At 41.7% G+C, this 14,976-nt stretch overlaps 1 protein-coding gene across 2 annotated transcripts in view; it reads right to left on the reverse strand.

The window, feature by feature from the left end:
- Arhgap26 (Rho GTPase activating protein 26) overlaps window positions 1–14,976 on the reverse strand; it is a 481,437-nt gene that overhangs the window by 216,027 nt on the left and 250,434 nt on the right. For both annotated transcript variants that reach the window (XM_045132425.1, XM_004664708.2), the window contains exon 12: window positions 10,081–10,117. In XM_045132425.1, the coding sequence (XP_044988360.1) occupies window positions 10,081–10,117 (37 nt within the window). The remainder of the gene's footprint in view (window positions 1–10,080; window positions 10,118–14,976) is intronic.

Raw genomic sequence — 14,976 nt, forward strand, 5'->3', positions numbered from 1 at the left:
TGCTAATGGCATCCTTGCCCATCTCATCTCCTGGTCCCTAGTCTTGTTCTCACACATAAAGACAAGTTACAATAAAATAACAGCAGAGAGTCAGATCTGAATGAGGGCCTAGAAAGTGCATGCAATAGAAACAGACAGCAGCTTTGATGTGCTCTCATGGATTCTACTGGGCAACATTAAGGGCTCAACCCTAGGAATCTAGAGCCACCAAAGTGTATGGCCGTGGCTCACAAAATCTGCCAACCTTCTTTGATCTTCCCCAGCACCTATGTAAAGATGGATGCAAAGTGGCATATGCACTTGTGATCCCAACAAGCCTAGGTCAATGGGAGGCAGAGCCAGGAGAATCCAGAGCTCCGGAGTCAGCCAGTCTGGTATTTGTTTGCAATGACAACAGACCTGGCTCAAATAAGCTGGAAGAAGGGTACAGACACCTGGAGGTAGCCCATCAGCAGCAGAGAATTTGGTAGGTTAAGTTCTGAACAATGTCTCTGCAAATGGCAAGGCATTTTGTACCACCTGCCAAAACTACTACCACTTAAAATGAACTTGTTAAAAACAATTCAACCTTGTATTAAATGAGTTAACAATCTCTGGGCAAAAGTCACCAATACCTACTTGGCAAATAAGGTTCACTGGAAAATATTTGTACCCATTCATTCCCCCAGTGTATAGCGAAGGCTGCCTTGGACTACCACAATGGAGGAGCAGTGGTCTCACCAAACTGGAAATATCCACACTCTGTCCCTTATCAGAAAATGTGATCACTGTGCTAAGCAATGGCAGTTATAAAATCAAAAGGTGTACTGACCCTCAAGTCTGCCTGTCCATAGTAGAATAAGTGAGTAAATCTAAATGGCAATGTTGAAGGTCTGGGTGGCATTAACCCTGAGAAGCATAGTCACCAGGATGGAATGGACTGACCCTCATAGGCATAAAGATGGACAAATAGCAGGAGGGGTGACTACCTCCCTTCATTCTCTTTTCTGCTCCCTGCCAAAGCAGTTCTGCCAATCTCACGGGCTTCATTACAGTGGGAATGCCCACGTTTCACTTGTTTGTTGCTATAGTTGCTTTTTGTAATGCAGGCTAAACCCAAACTCTCTAGCATCTGGCCTCAACCTCTTAATACACTACGCCACCATCCCCAATAAGATGCTCCTTTTCAGGGAGTAGCTAGAATGGTAGGATGATAAGAGGACAAACCCAAGAGTTGGGGACTAGGGAGATGGCCCTGTAGTTAATCATGCACGCTTGAAAGCCTACCACCCCAAGTTTGATCTTCCTCAGCACCCATGTAAAGCCAGATGCAAAGTGACACATGCATCTGTAATTCCAACACAGCTAGCTACAGTAATGGGAAGTGGAACCAGGAGAATATAGAAGCTTTCAAGCAGAAGCAAGAGAGACTTTGTCCTAAAGAAAGTGGAAGGAGAGAAGGAACATTTTTCAAGACTGGTCTCTGACCTCCACATGGCATGCACACACACACACACATATGCATGCACACACACAAATTAATTAAAAATAATAGAAAAAAGTAAGAATTATTACATACAAACATGCCAGCTATTGTGCTCAACTTTTATCCTCCCACTGAGTTTATGAGGCAGGAATATTAGTATCTCCATTTCTATAGGCAAGAAAATGGAAGCTGGAGGGGGGCGGGGAGGGCGCTGGCACCTATCTCCAAGGATCCAAGGCCTGTATACTAATCTATAGTAGCCCATAGTACTCTCCATGAAAACACCTCTACAATCCACATATCCAAATCTACTCCAAAGAAAGCATTTCAGATATGGACAAAGAAAAATGTACAAGGATGTGTAGAGAAGTGTTACTCAAAACAGTAAAAGTTTAGACAAGACATTAAGGTAAATTAGGATAGAATTCCATTACAGAATATTACGCAACCATTACAAATTGTACAAATAAACAATTTCCATGACATATAAAAGTGTTTATAAATTTTTTAAAGCAGACTGGAAATAAGAATATTCAATATAATGATAAGTAAGTCAAAATTCATATTGACATTGGCAAAAGACATTCAAGCATCATTTAGAAATGCAAGAAATATCTCTGGGTTTACAAATTATTTTTATCAAGGTTTTGAAAAGCACATTGCTTATTTCCACAGTATCCTACAATGATTCATATTCTTTTATAGCAACAAAGAATATATGCTTTTAAACCTGCTTCAGAGTGAGAGTCAGAGATCCAATGTCCACAGCCTATGAACAGATAGATCCTAAATCCAACTCTGAATAGGGCATTCTCTGTCAATTAGTGTGGTTCCCTGTGTCCCAGTGTGAGGGACTGGCTAACTTTGGTGCATTCCTCAGCACTATTCAAATACAAATGATTCTCATAAAAGCACTAGATTAAATGCAAAAGGGAAGAAATGAGGGGATTAATGTTTGGGAGCAAAGAGCAAGTGTTCTATTTCCTTCTTCTGGGAAGATAGAATGTTTGTATTCTCTCTGTATGTTGGGAATCAAAATCAAGACCTTGTAATATTAAGGTCAAGCACTTTGCCACTGCTCTACAGCCCCAGCCTAGAAGTTTGAAGTTTCAGTCTCTCTAGACTAAACACAATCCTATTCTGAACTCATTCTCAAATCCACCAGTTCTGAGTATTCTGTGTACACAGGGTTACATCTGTTCCCCTAAGCATTTTTTCATACCAAAAGCAAGTGGGCTATCTATCCACTGCCTCTTGGTGCTCTGAAGAGCAGATCATACACTGCTGAACAGTAGAACACTCACTCCAGTTGTAAGTGTTCTTACTCCTCGGTGCTCACATATTCCTTTATGAGCTCACAGAGATATTCATTAAAATGAGGGACTACAGAAGACTGAATCCCTGTATGTTTATCTAGTGGAGAGTTATGGAGCAGCTAGGAAAATATTATGCAGCAGTGGAAGTGAACTACTACAATGTCATCTGGCAAAGCCAGGGGGTCAGCAGTGTGCTGTGCCTTGACAAGCATGCCTGTAGCAACAAGGACAGTCGTCTAAGTAATCTGATTACCTATTATTCCTGGAGGAAGTTGGCACTATGAAGACCAGATTAAGAGACTAGGTCCTGGTCCCAATCTGTCAGCCCTCATTCATCACCAGCTGGAAAAGTAGCCCACTAGAAAGTAGCAGTTATATAAACGAGTTTATCTTTTTAGAGGTGGGTAGGTAATAGCATTTATCATTGAAAACTCTAATCTTGGAAATATTGGAACCTTGCAACAGTCTGATCTGTTCTCTCTGAAATGTTCTTGACTTTCTAACTATCCCTCAGTGGGACTACAGGACAACAGTAGTTGAATGTGAGAATAGTCCACTTCCTTCTGATTGTGTCCCTGGCTTCTTTCAATTCTCAGTGTCTTTGGACAGTGACTCTCACAAGTGCAGCCAAAGGTTCAGCATACAACAAGACCCACCAACTGTAGGAGACATGGCGGCTAAGGAAGCCACAAAGGGTGGCTGGGGAAACAGACCTGGTCTAATACAACAGAGCCCTTCTCTCTGTAACTGTGATGAGGGCAAACTCAGATGACTAGATTCCTGGCACTGGCAATGATCACTTCTCAGTAAAGAACTGCAAGGAGCAATTGACCACAGCTTCTCTTCCTCTTCTCTATGTGTAATCTACTCGTTCCTTTTCTGCTAGGTCAAAGTTGGACGCTCTCCCCTCCAAAAAAAAAAAAAAAACAAAAAAACAGACAACTCACTGTCCAGACATTCTAAGAACAATCCAGGGAGGGCTCTGTTGGCAGCACAATCCATAGTGAGGGGCTCATAGGAGTGGCAAGAATAGCAAATTGGGTTCTTAATTCTACATCTCAGGGATAACAACCAAAAACATGTAACACACCTAGGTAAAGACCTACAATTAAACTAAAGGATGCTGATTTAAATAAATGGGAAGACCTTCAAATTTCTTGGAGAAGATGGTAGCATTGTAAATAAAAGTGTTGATTTTCCAAAAATGTAATCTATAAAATCCAGTGTAATTCTAAATTAAATTTTCATTTCTGAGGAAGGATAAAGATCTATAAATAGCTATGCCAATCCTTTAAAAAGTCAGTAAAGGGGGCTGGAGAGATGGCGTAGCGGTTAAGCGCTTGCCTGTGAAGCCTAAGGACCCCGGTTTGAGGCTGGGTTCCCCAGGTCCCACATTAGCCAGATGCACAAGGGGGCGCACGCGTCTGGAGTTCGTTTGCAGAGGCTGGAAGACCTGGCGCGCCAATTCTCTCTCTCCCTCTATCTGTCTTCCTCTCTGTGTCTGTCGCTCTCAAATAAATAAATAAATAAATAAATAATTTTTAAAAAAGACAGTAAAGGGAAAGAAGAGGAGGGAAGAAAGGAAGGAGGGAGGGAAGAAGATATAAATGCACAGAAAATCACAAACCAGAAAGCAAAGAAAAAAATTAAGATGATATGACTATATAAAATGTACAGCTCTGGCTGAAGAGATGGCTTAGCGGTTAAGCGCTTGCCTGTGAAGCCTAAGGACCCTGGTTTGAGGCTCGATTCCCCAAGACCTACATTAGCCAGATGCACAAGGGGGCACATACATCTGGAATTCATATGCAGTAGCTGGAAGCCCTGGAGTGCCCATTCTCTCCCCCCACCCCACCTCTTTGTTTGTTGCTCTCAAATCAATAAATAAAAATAAACCAAAACATATTTTTTTAGTGTACAGCTCTACAGTATGTACCTTAAAGGCCCTGAGTTCAATCCTCAGTACCACACCAGTATATATAAATACATGAATCTACAGTTTGACTCTAGAAACAAGGAAGAACACTGTACATAACATTCACAGATAACAAGACAGGACTATATCTTTAAAATATTTAAAATTGGGCTAGGAGTATAAGTTATTACCTTACTTAAGAGTGCTTACCTAGCTTATGCAGTCCCCAAAACAACAAAAATAACACAAAATGTCTAAAGCTAACAAAAGATTAACATCTACACAGAAGGAACTTTGCAAATGAACAGAAGCAAATGGCCACTGGCACAGTGAATGGACAAAGGATGCAAACAGTTAACTCAGAGGAAACTCAAGAGAGCTAAACGGCCTATGAGCAAACAATTAGTCACAGACACAAACAGAAGCAATAATACGTTATCACTTTAAGTGTATTAGAAGAGCAAGAAACTAGAAGACAGAGTCACAGTAAGAGTTGGCAGAAATGGAGAAACTTGTATGCCAGTCTGCCAGCACTGGGGACCAGACACTCTAGACAGCTATACGTCCGCATACAGCAAAGGCTTTGCACAACCAGCCGTGGGGTCACAGGGCAACCCAACAGCGGCCTCGCAGGAGACACAGCTATTATAGATATATTCATGAGGTGACCTCAATGGTGGTGAGGAATTGAGGAGATGGAGGAGATGTTTCCAAACCAGAAACAGCTTCGAGCAGGCAGCAGACAGAAGGCACCATCTAGAGGCACAACGAGTAGTGTGGGCAGCTCCCACCACGATGCTGATGGGACAAAGGGAGATCAGGACAAGACGCAAAGCCACTTGTGTAACTTAACATCAGGGATAGAGGAAAGGCACATTTTCCAATAATGCACTTAAAAAGTACACATTCGAATAGAGACCTAAGAGGGAGGAAAAGAATTCTGGCAGGAAAAGAAAATAAAAGGGAACAAATGAATAAATAAAGAATAAATGAATCTGAATTAAAGGACTCATCATGATAACATGCAATAACAGGGGAGTAAGATTCAGCCTTTATACCTGAGATCAAGACAGAAAATAAAGAAGAAAACAGTAAAAGGAAAACACTTCACAGAAATGTGCATGTGGCCATCTTCTCCTTGGGAACCGGAAATACCGGAAGCTGACATTTTACTACAGTGAAGTACAACAGCACCAAAGCATGGTGGGGGTATCTCATTGGTAGTCCCCTGCCCAATATATCCAGGGTTCCAGTTCAACTGCCACCTAAGAGCAGTAGAAATTGCACAACATGGAAGAGGAATACTAATGCCAAAGCAGGGCAGCACCCACCCTTATCCGTACTCTATTGTTGCAAGCCTATAAATCGCTAAATAACAATAGTTCTAGACAAATAAGTCCCAACTAAATAAAGCACTACTGAAAATGTGGCTAATACTTTTCACCCCATCTTTTCTCTCATGTTGGCCAGATGAAAGGGCAAGCAACTAAAGACCACTAGAAACTCAGAGCATGCACATCTCCACAGTCTGTGAATAACTTGATGCCAGAAGCAAAGTGCTGAAAACAGGCCTACATTTTCCATAACAGCATCTTTTATGTTGTTCATTTCTGGAGAAAGGTGGAATATCCTTGTGTTTAACAGTAAAGCCTTTAGAGTCAGGCAGAATTTAGACTAATATGTGTCCCCTGAGCTTATTAGCCTTGATTTCTTCATCTACAAAGTAGGTCAAGAATACCTAATACTCTTCCTGTATGTAATAAATCCCTAGTGCTTGACATACAGTAAGTGGTCATTTGTAAAATATTTTATTTATAGACAATGCAAGTAACGGAAAAATACACTAGAAGCTGGTATCTCAGAATAATCTACCCTCCATCCTGATTTACAGTTTCATAAGAAATGTATCTCCAGACATTAAATAGTGTGGTGGTTTGAATATAATGCCCTCCCCCACCAAAGACTCGTGTTTGAATACTTCCCCAGCAAAGTGACACCATTTGGGAAGATTATGGAACCTTCAGGAGGCGGGGCCTCGCTGGAGACAGCGTGTCACTAAGGGTTGGCTGTGTGGTGTTACAGCCTGCCCTCTGTGCAGCTCACTCTCCACTTCCTCTGAATAGACAGTTTACAAAAGAAGAAACATAAATGGCCAACAAATACTTAAGGAATTATCCAACTTCCCTAGCCATCAGGGAAATGCAAATCAAAACAACCATGAGAGACCATTTTACCACAGACAGAATGGCTAGCAACAAGAAAACAGACAACAAAAGCTGGCAAGGTTGCCAGGAAAGAGGAGCTCTCATCTACTACTGGTGAGAGTACCAACTATTGCAGTCATTATGGAAAAGTATGGAGGTTACTCAGAAAGATAGAACTGGACCTCACATATGATCCCGCCATACCACTCCTGTGCATATGCCTCAAGGACTCCACGGTTTTCTACAGATATACTTTGCACATCCCTGTGGGCTGCAGCTGTGTTTACAATGGCCTAGAATTGGAAACAGCCTAGATGCCCAGTGACAAATAAATGGATAATGAAAAAGTTTTCATTTACACAATGCAATTCTGTCCAACAATATGGAAAAGTAAAGTTATTAAATTTGCAGGGAAAATGGATAGATTTGGAAATAATCATATTAAGTGACCCAATCACAGGAAGACACAAACTCAGACAGACTCAAACTGCATGTACTCTCTGTTGTGTCTTAGCTTGTAATGTCTGTAAGTATGTATATTCAGCAGGGAAAATTTGGATACAAGCTATAAACAGAGAACTGTAACCAATATAAAGAGATGTGCTGGAAGAGTGGGAGGGATTATCAAAAGGATGTTTGTGACATGTAAACAGAAGGCAAAAAAAATACACAGGGAGGAAGTGGAGGGAAAGAGGAGGAGAGAGGAAAAGAATCAATACAAATTATATTTGAAAATGCCATAAGTTATCAGTGACAATAATGATGATTAATTGCATTGCACTTTTGATGAAATGTAGTATTTCCTTCTTGGTTCTTTAACAAAGCTGATTTTTTTTTTCTTTCTGCTAGCATTTAATTAATTTTGGAAAAGTTATCCATATTTTTTTTCTTCAAGGCAGGGTCTCACTCTAGCTCAGGCTGACCTGGAATTCACTATGTAGTCTCAGGGTAGCCTCGAACTTACAGCACATATTCTTAAAATGATGCAGGAAAGAAGATACTTTATGTTTCTTTTCTAAAACTTTTAAATATTTATTTATTTATTTATTTATTTATTTATTTGTGAGAGAGTAGTGGAGAAAGAGACACATAAATAGAGAATTGGCATACCAGGGTCTCCAACTGCTGCAAACAAACTCCAGATGCATGAGCCACCTTGTATATCTGGCTTATGTGAGTACTAGGGAATAGAACCTGGGTCCTTAGGCTTCATGGGCAAGTGTCTTAACTACTAAACCATCTCTCTAGCCCTATTTTATGATTCTTTAAGACAGTCCCATAAGCTTGCTTAGAAGTCAAGCATTTCTCAGTGCTCCATAAAGACTGAATGCTTCACAAGGCACCCGAGAGGCTCACTAGAGCATGAGTCAAATAAATGTGTTTTAACTACCATGGATTTAATATGAAATGCATGTGGACAATAATGTAGGGTCAATAAGGTGCATCAACAAACTGTCCTCTTCAGAAAAGCATCATGCATTTTAAAAAAAAATTGTTCATCTTTATTTATTTATTAGAGTGTGACACAGAGAAAGAACGAGAGAGAGAGAGAGAGAGAGAGAGAGAGAGAAAATGGGCATATCAGGGCTTCCAGCCACTGCAAACAAACTCCAGACGTGTGTGCCCCCTTGTGCACCTGGCTAACGTGGGTCCTAGAAAATTAAGCCTCAAATCGCGATCCTTAGGCTTCGCAGGCAAGCGCTTAACTGCTAAGCCATCTCTCCAGCTCGACATCATGCATTTTACAAGCAAGGTCCTTTAACAACTGAGCAACCCACCACCATGCATTTGGTATACCTGGAAACGATATAATCCATTTTGGAGCTAGGCAGTATTCTCAAACACATTTAATTACCTATCTCAGTATTCTCTGAAAGGTGTCCCCCTGCTCAATTTTTAAATTTTTAAAAAATTTTATTTATTTATTTGAAAGAGACAGAGAGAGAATGAAAATAAATGGGTACACCAGAGTCTCCAGCCACTGAAAATGAACTCCAGATGCATGTGCCACCTGTGCATCTGGTTTACGTGGGTCCTGGGGAATTGAACCTGGGTCCCTAGACTTCACAGGCAAGCACATTAACTGCTAAGCCATCTCTCTGGTCCTCCTTGTTCAGTTTTTGAGGAGGAAAAAAATAAAGCCCAGTAGCCAGCTTTCCCTTCATACAGATCTGTCAACTTACCTACCACAGCCATTGCGAATTATTTCATATTTTATTCATATACAAAACATTTGACAAAGTCTGCATTTCAGAAAGAATGCAAGAAAAACTAACTTATAATGGCTTTTACCAAAAAATAAACAAACAAACAAAACCAGAAAAGCTCACCCTTCTGTCTCCTGGAGAGGCATTGCTCTGTTCTACTGATTTCCTGACTACTGAATTTCATGGCAGAGCCACCTTCAAATTGTTTTCCCCCCAAGTGTATTTTCCAAAGCAAATCTGAGAGCAGGGGACAGGATTTCCTTTGTACTCTTGAGGCAACCTGGAAGGAATTTGCTTTTTCTCCTAGGTACCCAGAAAATGATAGGTTCATACACTTGCCCAAAAGAAATTTCACTGTAATCCCATCACATTCCAGGTGCCCTTGCAAATGCTAATGAAGCACTGTGCTGTGTCCTATAGGGCTGTCCAGGGAGGGGGAAGGTGGCGGGGGGGGGGGGGGGGGGGGGGGGGATGGAGGTCGTGGTGGGGGATGATGGTGGTGTGTGTGTGTGTGTGTGTAATCAAAGAGGGACAACAGTGCCTTCTTTCTTCACTGTTAGTATGCAGTGTCCCAAGATGGCTATTACCCCTCCCTCCAGTCCTTTAGACACACTGTGTAGGAGGCTTCCCAGAACCAGTAGGCTCTTGGTTTGTTGGACATTAGTAAATAATGTAACTTTAAGGTGGTGATTGGAGTTATGGTTTTATGACCAGGCACCAAGTGAGATAATGTGCTTCAAAAAGTAAAGGGTTGTTTAAATGCAAGGGGGCATGATGATCTTGCTTAGTGAACAGCTTTCTGAAAGCAGTGGCTTGGGAAGCTGGTGAAAACAAACACCTCTGGCTACACTGGGGAAATCAGACCAAGCCAGAATACCCACAGCACCTCCTGGTGGTTCATCCTTGGAGTGGCGGCTTCTCAAAGCACTCCCCCAACCCTGACTTGAGAAAATTACCCAAGCTCCATACTTACTCCCTTCGCTCTGACTGTCTTTGTTCGAGTTGTAGACCTAAAAAAGAGAATTAGAAATTAATTTGTGTGAATTTTATATTAACCAACAGGTACATTATAACAGGTACATTCCATTTTGTACTAAAAGATGGAAAGCAGTTTTTGGTTTCCAAATAAGAACCTTCTTTGATAACTATCTACCTCCTAGCATGTATGTTCCTAGGTGTTCTTAAATTTGTTGTATCATAGCCACCTGTGGAAATATATTGTGAAAAAAGTCCATCTTGTTAAAATGAGCAAATAAAATGATGTGTATATATAAATTAAAAGGAGAGAATTCAAAATTAGTTACAAATCATTAAGCATTAACTGCACCCCAGGCAATGTGCTAAGCAATTCACATGAATTATCTCACATAATCTACACAAGCCTGCTTGGTGGGAGCTGTTATTATCACTTCTTTACAGCTGGAAAATATGAGGCATGGAGAGGTGAACCGAGGTCACAAAGCTAGTTAGTGGCAAACTGGAGGCAAAGAAACATAAACAGTTGAATGGTGACAATGGGGAATAGGAACATCATCTTTTTACTCTATATGCTTTTGTAAATGTCAATGTTATTGGGAGAATACATTATATTTACAACCAAACCCTCAAGTGATTTACAGAAATCATAAAAAGAGAACATAGTCCAAGACAGTCACAGGGAAAGTAACTCTGTGTAAACCAAAAAGTCACATGCTACAAGGGTCAGCCAAAGAGGTTTTTTATAAAGGGCTATGCAGTATATATTTTAGGTTTTAAGATCCAAGAGGAAAAAAAGAAAATCAGTATTTTACATATATAACAAAAGGATTTTTTCAAAAAATTAAAAATGTAGTTGAGTATTTGTTTTGGAAAACAAATCTAATGAGGATTATCACTGTCAGGACTTCAGCTTCACTGAGCTCAATGGCAGCGCTCCCTGTCACTTATCAGTTGTAAACATCCCCCATAAATACCATGAATGGCTCATGGGGTACACAAAACCAATTGGTGGGTTGTGTTTGGTCCTGAAACATGATACACCTATTCCTGAAACACTGTTATTAAATAAATGGAATCTCTGTTTAAAAAAAGAAAATGATCACAGTGCTAAATCCTTCTTTGGAGTTATAGAAAAGCATAGGATGAAACTGGCTATCATAACTTAAGCTCCAAGGTGCAGGGGAAAGCATGGCATGAGCAGAGAGTGGACATCACCTCTGCCACAGCAGGCGGAAACAGCAGCAGGGGAAAACAGCAGCAGGCGAATGAGCTCCACACTGACTTACAGGAAGGGGAAGCTGTCTGTAACACCCATAAGCCCACCCCCCAACAACACACCTCCTCCAGCAAGGCTGCAATCCCCAAACTGCCAAAGCTGGGAACAAAGCATTCAAAACACACGAGTTTATGGACCTAATGCAAACCACAACATGGTGAAAAGGAGACTGATGCTGCACAGTCATATCCTAAAGGACAGCACTTCAGGACTTAAGGAGGATAGCCTGACAATTCCATAACCGTCAGTGTACTCACAAAAGCACTTCAGGAGGCTGGGAGATAGCTCAGTCAGGAAAGTGCTTGTTAAGTTTGGGCCCTTGTTCTCACATAAAAAATGTCAGACATGGTAGCACCTGTAATCCCAGCACTGGGGAGACAAGAAGAGGAGGGTCTCTGCGCTCACTGCCTACCTACTCTGGCCTAATTAGTGAGTTCCAGGCCAATGAGCAGCCCTACCTCAAAAAAGGTAGATGTACTTAAAGATAACATCCAAGGTAGTACTCTGGCCTTCCACGTGCATGTGCACACACACACATAAAGTCTTAGAGATCAGGAGTCTAAGGACTTTGATTTTGGCCTAGATTTAACCACTAGTCATTTAATTTAGCTGATTTTTAATTTCTTCATTTACAAAATGGGAATAATTGTTGAGAGTTATTCTGCCTGCCCCTCTCAAGGCCATTGTGAGCACCAAATATGATTGTATCAAGGGGAATACAGAGTAAAAGGCACAAAACAAAGTAAAGTGTTTTGGCCTACATTATTGACAAAAACTAAAGAAAGAAAGAAAGAAAAAAAAAAAGAAAAATCCTGCTTCACTACCCTAGAATCTGGGGTAACAGCAAATCCTCCCATCAAGTCTAGTATTCCCATTACCTGGAAAAAAGAAGAACTTAGATGAATTAAGGTTTGCAAGCAGAATCTCATAGCACCATATGAGAATAGCAAAGGGACTATGAAACAGGGACACCAAACACATCTTTAATCCCAGCACTCTCAGGAGGCAGAGGAAAGAGGATCACTGTGAGTTCGAGGCCCACCTGAGACCACATAGTGAATTTCAGGTCAGTCTGGACTACAGTATGACAGACACTACTCCAAAACAACAACAAAAATGTTTGAAGATCTTTTCAATAGGTAAATTCCAAGTTACTTGCAATTCATTTGTTTGTGCATTACTAACAAATATTTAGGAAGTAAGTACCTGCAATCACCAGGTAAGATTTTAAGTGCTGAGAACAAAGATGAGTAAGACAGCTGTGAACTATGATTACATGAAACTTGGCTATTAGAAGGTCCCTAAAGAAAACAAAATTTTCAAATATGCTTTCTTCAAACACTGATTAAAAACAGTGGAGACAAGAAAGAAGAGTCTGTGAATGTGGTGTGGAGCAAAGCTTCTCTGAAGAGGTGGGGTTTGCATGAGAGCTGGAACATGAGAAGGGGAGCTTCTTTGGAAGACCTAGGAGTCAGTATCCACAGGTTATGAGATGGGCAAAAGAGCCTTAGGAAGGCAGGAAGGATGATGTGGTGACAATCCATGCAAGGCACAGAGGTGCAGGTGCTGAGGATAAGGCGGGAAGGCAGCAACCTAGTCCCGCAGAGAGGCATCCTTGTGGTGAAATGGATAGCCAGGCCAGACACATGATGGGGCATGAATAATCTTGACAAGGGATGGAATAAGGGAAGAGACTATATTTTGGCAAGTTACCCTCCCCCCTTCAGACCTTTCCTGACCACTGCTTTTCTTCCATTCACTGCAAACATTCTATCCAAGAGAAACTTGTTCCTATTTATAAATGGCAAACTCCAGAAGGAATAGTACAACAGAAGGCTTTCAGCTCTCCTTAATTAGTAGTCAAATCCATGCCAAATTACTTTCCTTCCAGGTTTCCTAGGTCTCAGGAGAACCTTGCCTGGAACACCCACTTTCTGAGCTGGAGAGGTGTGATCAATGAGCCGAGGGCACTAGAAACATGTGCTGCCTGGTCCTGTGAGGTCAGGCCAATTCATCTCTGTCTGATTTGGGTAAATGAGCCAAAGACAATGAGCTTTGAAATGAGGCTAACAAACAATGCTTGCCAGGACTATGAGGCCACATGGCCCAATAAGTCTGCCAGGATGGGGAGCAGCCTCACCATCAGGCTAGATGGTGGCTGAGGAACAACACCACACAGGAATGGCTTTGCTACTCATGCAGTGCCTCACATGACAGCTAACCCTTAGAACACAGTTCAGGTTAGCCCTAGCGACAGCACCACTGGACCAAATGGAACCTGAGGCAAATAGCTTGTCCCAGGACACAGCTGGTGAGTGCCTCCACTAGGATGTTCCAGTCCCCTTCATCTATCCAGATAAGGTCAAACACACAGAAATACCAAGACTCTCCAATGGTCAGCACAGTGATTCATATATTGACAGAAGAAAAGGGTATCCAATGACTGGTTGTAATTGGTGAGTTTCAGGCTGATAAGAGGCCCTGTCTCAAAGAAGACAGACGGTGTTCCTGAGGATGACACCTCTAGCCTCCAAACATATGTTCACATGTACATGTATGAATGCACACTCACATACATACACACACATAAAAATGACCTGCTAGCTCTGTGCAATCCTCCCCCCCATGGTTGCCCATTAGCATCCAACTGAGACTCAAGAGGCCAGAGCACTAAAATAAAAGGTCTTTGCCTGTGATTCTGTCAAACGAATAGCAGTGCTTTCAGACATGTATGCTTTCAGGAATTCCACACAATAGCTCTGTTTTCACAGGATAGAAACCGACTCTCTAGAACCAGTTCAGGGAAAGAAACAATGCCTGGATTGTGGCTCCTAGGAAGACAAGATAGTCAGTGTACCATCCCAACAATCTGGATTAAGCTGAAGCCTATGGGTCCCACTTGGCCAGGGCACTGAGACCTGGCCACAATGGAGTTTCAGAGCCTTCAGTGTCAGGCTTTGTGATCTTTAGCACCTAAGACCTAGTTTCAGCTGAACACTGAACATAAAGGTTGCTATCAGCCATACCAATGAATATTTGTTTTCAAGTACAAGCTTTGGGAGGACAGAAATTGCATGTTTATTTTATCTTATCAGGGTCTATCTGTGAGTCATTCAAGAGCAATTCCAACAGACCTAACAATTTAACATGATGATGATGACAAAACCCTGATATGTGTCAGACATAGGCATGCTCTTGTGTCGGCCTCACATTACCTAAACTGTTCTTGGCAGTATAGACACAAGGAAGTGAGGCCACCTGCATAGGAAGCTAAAACTTGGAAGAGTCTGTAGAGGAACTCTTCCATCTGTCTCCAGATGCCAAACATTGATCCACAAATCACATGATAAGGAAGACATGGTGGGGGTGAAGGCGGTGGTGATGATGAAGGTGATGAGATATCGTGGGCAGTCAGAGTAAGTGAGTCACTAGAAGAATTTGCACTGAGTCAGAGAGAAAATGAAACTGGGAAGGGCCTTCAGATGTCAGTCTGAAGCATCCAGCACTAACCCATGCAACTAACTACGAACTCACATAAAAGCAACACTATGTCCTCCCAGAACCACCGAGCTCCAGCACAGGCCAGCAAAGCAGGGCTGGCGTACAAATCACAGG

This window comes from Jaculus jaculus, chromosome 13 (assembly GCF_020740685.1).
Source record: "Jaculus jaculus isolate mJacJac1 chromosome 13, mJacJac1.mat.Y.cur, whole genome shotgun sequence".
NCBI classification, from domain to species: domain Eukaryota; kingdom Metazoa; phylum Chordata; class Mammalia; order Rodentia; family Dipodidae; genus Jaculus; species Jaculus jaculus.